The sequence below is a fragment of the Raphanus sativus genome, chromosome 6 (assembly GCF_000801105.2).
Source record: "Raphanus sativus cultivar WK10039 chromosome 6, ASM80110v3, whole genome shotgun sequence".
Lineage (NCBI taxonomy): Eukaryota > Viridiplantae > Streptophyta > Magnoliopsida > Brassicales > Brassicaceae > Raphanus > Raphanus sativus.
This window is the reverse complement of record NC_079516.1, coordinates 32,370,116-32,376,323: the sequence shown is the minus strand read 5'-3', so window position 1 is coordinate 32,376,323 and position 6,208 is coordinate 32,370,116. Positions and strand designations below refer to the sequence as shown.

The 6,208-nt window shown below is 33.9% G+C and overlaps 1 protein-coding gene across 1 annotated transcript; it reads right to left on the bottom strand.

Annotated features, from left to right (window-relative positions):
• Window positions 1-892: 892 nt before the first annotated feature.
• Window positions 893-5,951, bottom strand: LOC108809710 (LEAF RUST 10 DISEASE-RESISTANCE LOCUS RECEPTOR-LIKE PROTEIN KINASE-like 1.2). Its single transcript, XM_018581866.2, has 3 exons — window positions 5,002-5,951; window positions 2,530-3,197; window positions 893-1,621 (listed from the first exon to the last, which is right to left on the bottom strand). Exons 1-3 carry the CDS (start codon window positions 5,759-5,761, stop codon window positions 1,058-1,060), a joined length of 1,992 nt encoding a protein of 663 aa, XP_018437368.1. The 5' UTR covers window positions 5,762-5,951; the 3' UTR covers window positions 893-1,057.
• Window positions 5,952-6,208: the final 257 nt, after the last annotated feature.

Genomic DNA, 6,208 nt, shown 5'->3' with positions numbered 1-6,208 from the left:
CTAGCAAGTTCATCTGTTTGCTCCTCAGGTATATAAACTCTCCATTCACTTTTTACACACAAACAAAACTCAATTTGACATGCAACGATTTTGTGAAACTTATAAGAACATTTGGTTTCTTGTTAAAAGGGGCTTCCTCTGTCTCTCCACCATCTATTAAGTCAAAACGGTTCCTAAATATTTCTAGGTGCAAAGAACAATTGTAGGCAAGTCGTTTTAATCAATTGTAGGTATAAGCCGAACCACAAACATTAACAATATAGGATTGGGTAATGGTCTTAAACCAAGAGAGCATTGAACTATCAAGTATAAATGTAAATTTTTAAATTAAATACACCTTTATACTTTATAGTTAAACATAGATTAAATCACTAATGTTCCTTTCTTTATACTACTATCCATGTTTCCAAACAATATACTTATTTCTTTATAATACTATCAATGTTTCCAAACAATATAATTATTTCTTTATACTACTATCAATGTTTCCAAACAATATATTTTTTATACTACTATCATTATTTCCAAATAATATAATAAATAATCTTAGTTATTTTATATCTATCATTTTCTCTTTAGAATTTTGTAGAAACGTCATAATTTCATAAATTGCAAAATAGTGAACTTTAAAATTTCGATTATAAGATTACAAATTATAAAACTTTTACAATTTAAATCCAATTAGATTACATATCGGTCATCCATCAGTTCAATCGGTTAGTCTCGGGTTTTAGTGATTTTTTAATATGAATATTTTAAAAACATAAATTGAATTGTCAGATCTCCGGATTAAACGGTATAATCACAATCGGGTTGAATTTCAAAATACTGATTTAAATACAAAAATATTTTAAATACACACTCTTTAAAAATTACCAAAATATTTGTTAAATTATTAGTAAAAATTTTCATCGTAAAATATCCCGCGCTTCAAAAGCGCGGGTCAAAATCTAGTAATCCATTAAAGAACACAAACACCAATTCTAACCGGTCGTTAACAGACTTAAACTTAAACATTTTGATACACATACAAATGTTAATGTTCCGTGTAACTAATTTACTTACTGATCCATTTCACAATTACACTATCAGGCGACTGTGCCACCAACGGTCCACTCTTACTCACAACCACAACATCTTGAGACTGTGCAACCAACGGTCCACTCTTACTCACATCTGCAACATCCATTTCCGAACCAAACCTAATGTTCTGTATCCTCGTCAGCGTCTCCATAACGTGAGTCATACACGGTCTAAGATCTTTATCCGACTGCAAGCATTGGAACGCCAGCTCAGCGACTGCGATCACGGTCTGTCTCACTTCTGTATTTGTGTCGAAACCAAGTGAAGGATCCACCATTTCTTGGAGCTTACGGCTCTGGATTTTAAGGACTGCCATGTTCGAGAGGTTGATCTCTAAGCGCGGCCTTTTCATGTCGACAGCTGGAAGCGAGGAGATAAGCTCCATCAGCACTACTGCGAAGCTGTACACGTCGCTTTTGTTGGAGAGTTGATAGCTAAGGTGGTAATCTGGATCAACGTAACCTGGAGTTCCTTGTGGACCGGTTGATACATGAGTTTGACCGCTCGGGAACAGTCTTGAGAGTCCAAAATCCGCAACCTGATGTCAATGGAAACAAGCAAGATATTTTTTTAAAATGATACTATGGCATAGTATGCATGTGCATAAAATCCAGAAACTAAGGGAAAACCCAAACTATATCTGATTCCAAATGTAAAATATTGAATGGATCATGTAAGGTATTACAAAACCGTATCCGAGTTTGTAGTCTTACTAATAGAACAGAAAAATTCAAAAAGAACCCTCATCCGAGGATCCAAATTAATATTCGGCATAAATATTTGAAACATAAATAAATAATTTAAATATCTAGTTCCATATTTATTTTAATATGAAATATAAAGTAAATATTTTAAACTTACATAAATATCTTAAATGTATAGTTCCTTGATTATTTTGATATGAAACTCGTAAATTAGCTGAATTAAAACTGAAATAATTTGAATTCAAATGATATACTCTTTTTGTTTCATATCAAGTGTCATTCTAACATTTTATGTTTGTTCTATAATAGGTGTCACTTTAGAACTTCAATACAAATTTTAGTTACTTTCAGCTTAAAATTAATTGCACAGTACATTGATTTTATAAATAATTTTATTTATCTCAAATAATATTTGTCAAACATATATATAATTAATAAAAACTTAATCACATTTCATTCATTTTCTTAATCTATGTGAAAAATGTTAAAGTGACATTTATTTAGAAATGAAAGAGTATTACTTAGTGGATTTTATGATGTATTATAAATTAGAACAAAATCCGAACATTTAGCTGACAAAAAAAAATCCGAATAGTTAATAAAAATGCTGACCCATAACTATAAAATATTAAAATGGGATTTACTAGAGTGAAACCAATAACCTAAAAAAACCAAAATATCTGACCCAAGCCGAGTATCCGAACTCCCATGACATAAGTAATAGCCAGTGTGAGTTACTGACCTTGACATTGAAATTTTGGTCGAGTAGGATGTTAGTAGACTTAACATCACGATGGATGATCTCAGAGGCGTGGAGATATTTCAAGGCAGAGGCGGTTTCAACAGCAATCTTGAGACGTGTAGACCAAGGCAGTGAGCTAGGGTTAGCATTTTCACCATGTAGATGATCAGCTAATGTACCGTTTGCAACATACTCGTACACTAGCAGTAGCTCACGGCTCTGTTTTGAGGAGCATCCAAACAAAGTCACGAGGTTAGGATGGCGTAAACCTGTTAAGATCTCAACTTCGTTCCTGAACTGCGCTGCTCTTTTAAAGTTGTTATCGTACAAGCGTTTCACAGCTACGCTTCGTCCATCTTTAAGTTTACCGTAGTAGACAGTACCAAAACCTCCATCACCGAGTTCTTTAGATGGGTCGAAGTTGTTCGTGGCTTCTTCTAGCTCTTCGTAAGAGAAGAGTTGAACACCCACTAGCAGCTCCTCTGCTTTCTCGATGTCCGAAGAAGGCTTTGAAGATTGATCTGATAGGTTTCTTGGAAGCAAAGCTGAAGAAGTTCTGTAACGTTTGGTTATTCTACGATGGTACACAAACCAAGCGAGGCTCGCTGCTGATATTCCAAAGACCGAAGCGGCAGCACCTATGCCGACCTTCACGTCATAATTTGGACCTGAAGAAATTAACCAAGACAAAAAACATAGTCAGGAACTTATTTAGCAAAAAAAAAAAAGAAAAAGAAAAACATGCTAAGAAACATTGAGAATATTGTATTCTCAAGAACATTGGAAGTGAGGCATGTTTCTACTGTTGCTAAACATATCATTGGCTTGGAAAATATCGAAGACTCGTGTTGTTAGAAAAAGCTATGTTGCACCGGGACGGATACGGGAACAGATACGGGTACGAGAGCGGGGACGGGAAACGGCAAAACTAAAAATTTAAAGAAACGGGGGTACGGCATATATATTAAATATAAAAACATATATACATATACTTATAAATTGAAAATAAAAATAAATTACACTATAATCTTAAAGAAAACAATGTAATGTAGTATTTTAAATAATAATAATAGGAAAAAATGATTTGTTTAGTCATTGATTATTAAAATATCATTCATCTAGTTTAAAGTTCATAAAGTGAAAGAATTAGAAACAAACCTTCTTTTCCTTTTAGTACTTTTTAAATAAAAGAAGTAATGAATTATCTTAATATAAGTTAATGTTGACGTAAATATGTTCATAAACACTCAATATATTAATAATTAGATGTTCGGTTGCTCTCACCGTCCCCATGCCGTTCCCAAGCAGTCCCCGTCCCGGAAACGGTTCCGGTACGGAAACGTCGACCTAAATGACGTCCCCGTGCTTCATAGAGAAAAAGTAACAACAGGGAGCTATTGCTCATCGTCACAAGTGAGTTCGAAACTGAGATAGCCGCAAGAGTATTCAACTATAGTGTGTGGAGATTATAACAAAACTAATTTCGTTAGGTACAAGAAAATAAAGACTGCAAATTGACATGAACTGAAAATTTTAATCTGACTCTCTCGAAATGGAGGGCCTAACAAGTGATAGTGGAGCGGTCGAACAAGATCCGGATCTAAAAATAAAAATAAATATAAGAAAACTCTAAAAATAAATGCATGAACTTGGTTTATAATTTTAAAATTTTAGATATACTCTTATGCTTATAGTTTATAATTTGAAAATTAGTTTAAATGTGGTTTTTATATTGATTTTAGACCTGAACTATCAAATTATTTTTTTTATCCGGTCCGGTTTTAAAAATACATAGGAAAATTTTAATTTTCCACTAATTATAATTCTGTCTATTACATAATAATTAAAATTTAATAAAAAAAAACTTTGATATTTTTAACTAATTACATAAAATATCATATTTTATATTTCTTAACTTATTTTTATCTATTAATAATTTTCACGTAATCAAAATAAATTGTATAAAAGTAAGTATTTTTTTATATATCTGTAAAAAAATTTAAATATTTAATCTGACTTTCTTCTACACCCGACTACTACAAAAAAATAATCTGGACCCATAAAATCAGTAGTGGCCCATTAAAAACCCATGAATTGGTTCCGCCAGGTCTAGAAAAGACCAGCCGTATAAACTAGAAAGTACAGCTACATATTTCTGCTGGATCACTATCTTTCAAATGATTATGAAAATTCTGATTATTATTATTAATGATAATGCATATTTAGGAGCTTGCACCCAAACAAAATAAAACAAAAAAAAGTCAATGGAAAACAAGACACGTAACATCAAATTATAGAAGCCAAAATACACTATTATTAAAAGGTTGGGGTCAATAACGATTTAGTCAAAGTATTCAGATTCTAGAGTCAGTGCGCATCATATCGACTTGATGGAACTAATTTTAAATGTAGTAATGGTGACAATTATCTCAATTGCAATGAAAAAGTAAAACTTGGACCAAAAGAACTAACCTCTTTCGTCGTGGCAGGAGGACTTGTGAGGCTTGTCTGTACACAGACACATGAAATCTCCCGACCGTGAGTCAGAACCACATATACCAGTTGAAGTAAAACAGTGCTCGCAAGTCTTGTCTTCTTTATCGTACCTCAACTCGAACCCTTTTATCAAAGCCATCTTCAATGCTTGATCCGAGCCATTCGCTTGGCGCAGCTCGTTCTTAGCAGACTCAAGCATCGGTATTTCTCCAACCTTGGTACAATTTCGAGGAGGATGAGCTGATCCAAAGACATGATATGTTATCGGATTATCTTTGCTTAGCTGGCAAGAAACCGCTGACAACGATTCTGCCGAGTTATTATCGGCGCAATTGAATAGATCGACCAACTCGGTGTTATGGTTTAACGTGAACTGCTTAGCCCCGGTGAAGTTGAAAATGTGCGGACAACCATCCTGGAACAAACTCTCATCAGCAACGGTGATTGTCTTATCACCAAGACTCACAGATTTAATTCGAAAAGTGAAACTCTCCAACTCTAGGGTTAGGGTTTGATTCTCCTTGCATGAAAGCTCGAACCCTTTTTGGCCGCAGAAGTTGGGTTTACCAATGTTATTTCCCCAAAATGGGTAAGTGATGTTGGGGAACACAGACGGTTCAGATCCGCATCTCAGAGGTAGTTGGCACATCTCGTACTGTTGATCGGCGGAGAAGCACGATGGGAGGTCAGTGATGTAGAGGACCACGGAGATGATGAGGAGAAGAGAGATGGACATTACTGAGTTTTTGATGATAGACTAACAATAAGTTAAGCCCATTCGTTTGTTGGGACTTGGGATGGTTCTTGAGGACTTTATGGGAGATTGGTCAAAATGATCGGTGACGACTTTTTGTATATTTTTAATTAGGGATGATGAAGATGATGATTAAAGAATTTAAGAACGTTAGTTAGTGATTACATCTAAGATAAATATTTTTTTTTTATATAAGAAGTCCGATATTCATGTAGAGCATGCTGTCATATGGTTATTTCATAATTGACTTGTTTCATTACATGAGTTTAATTCTGGTCTTGAGTGAAAGCGATGTGATAGTTAATACCACTTACAATTAAATATTGTATTCCACGTTTTATATTAGGCTTCTAACCAATCAAAGTTATTACCCTAAATTGCAATGTATCGTACCTTATATCCTTCAAGGTTCAAATATTTCATGTATAG

What these genes read in the sequence shown, in the direction of transcription:
- LOC108809710 (XM_018581866.2), bottom strand. Translation starts at nt 5,761, where the DNA reads ATGTCCATCTCTCTTCTCCTCATCATCTCCGTGGTCCTCTACATCACT. An exon ending in CTCCTGCCACGACGAAAGAG is followed by an intron (nt 3,198 to 5,001) that starts GTTAGTTCTTTT and finishes TAATTTCTTCAG; the next exon opens with GTCCAAATTATGACGTGAAG. An exon ending in ACCAAAATTTCAATGTCAAG is followed by an intron (nt 1,622 to 2,529) that starts GTCAGTAACTCA and finishes CATTGACATCAG; the next exon opens with GTTGCGGATTTTGGACTCTC.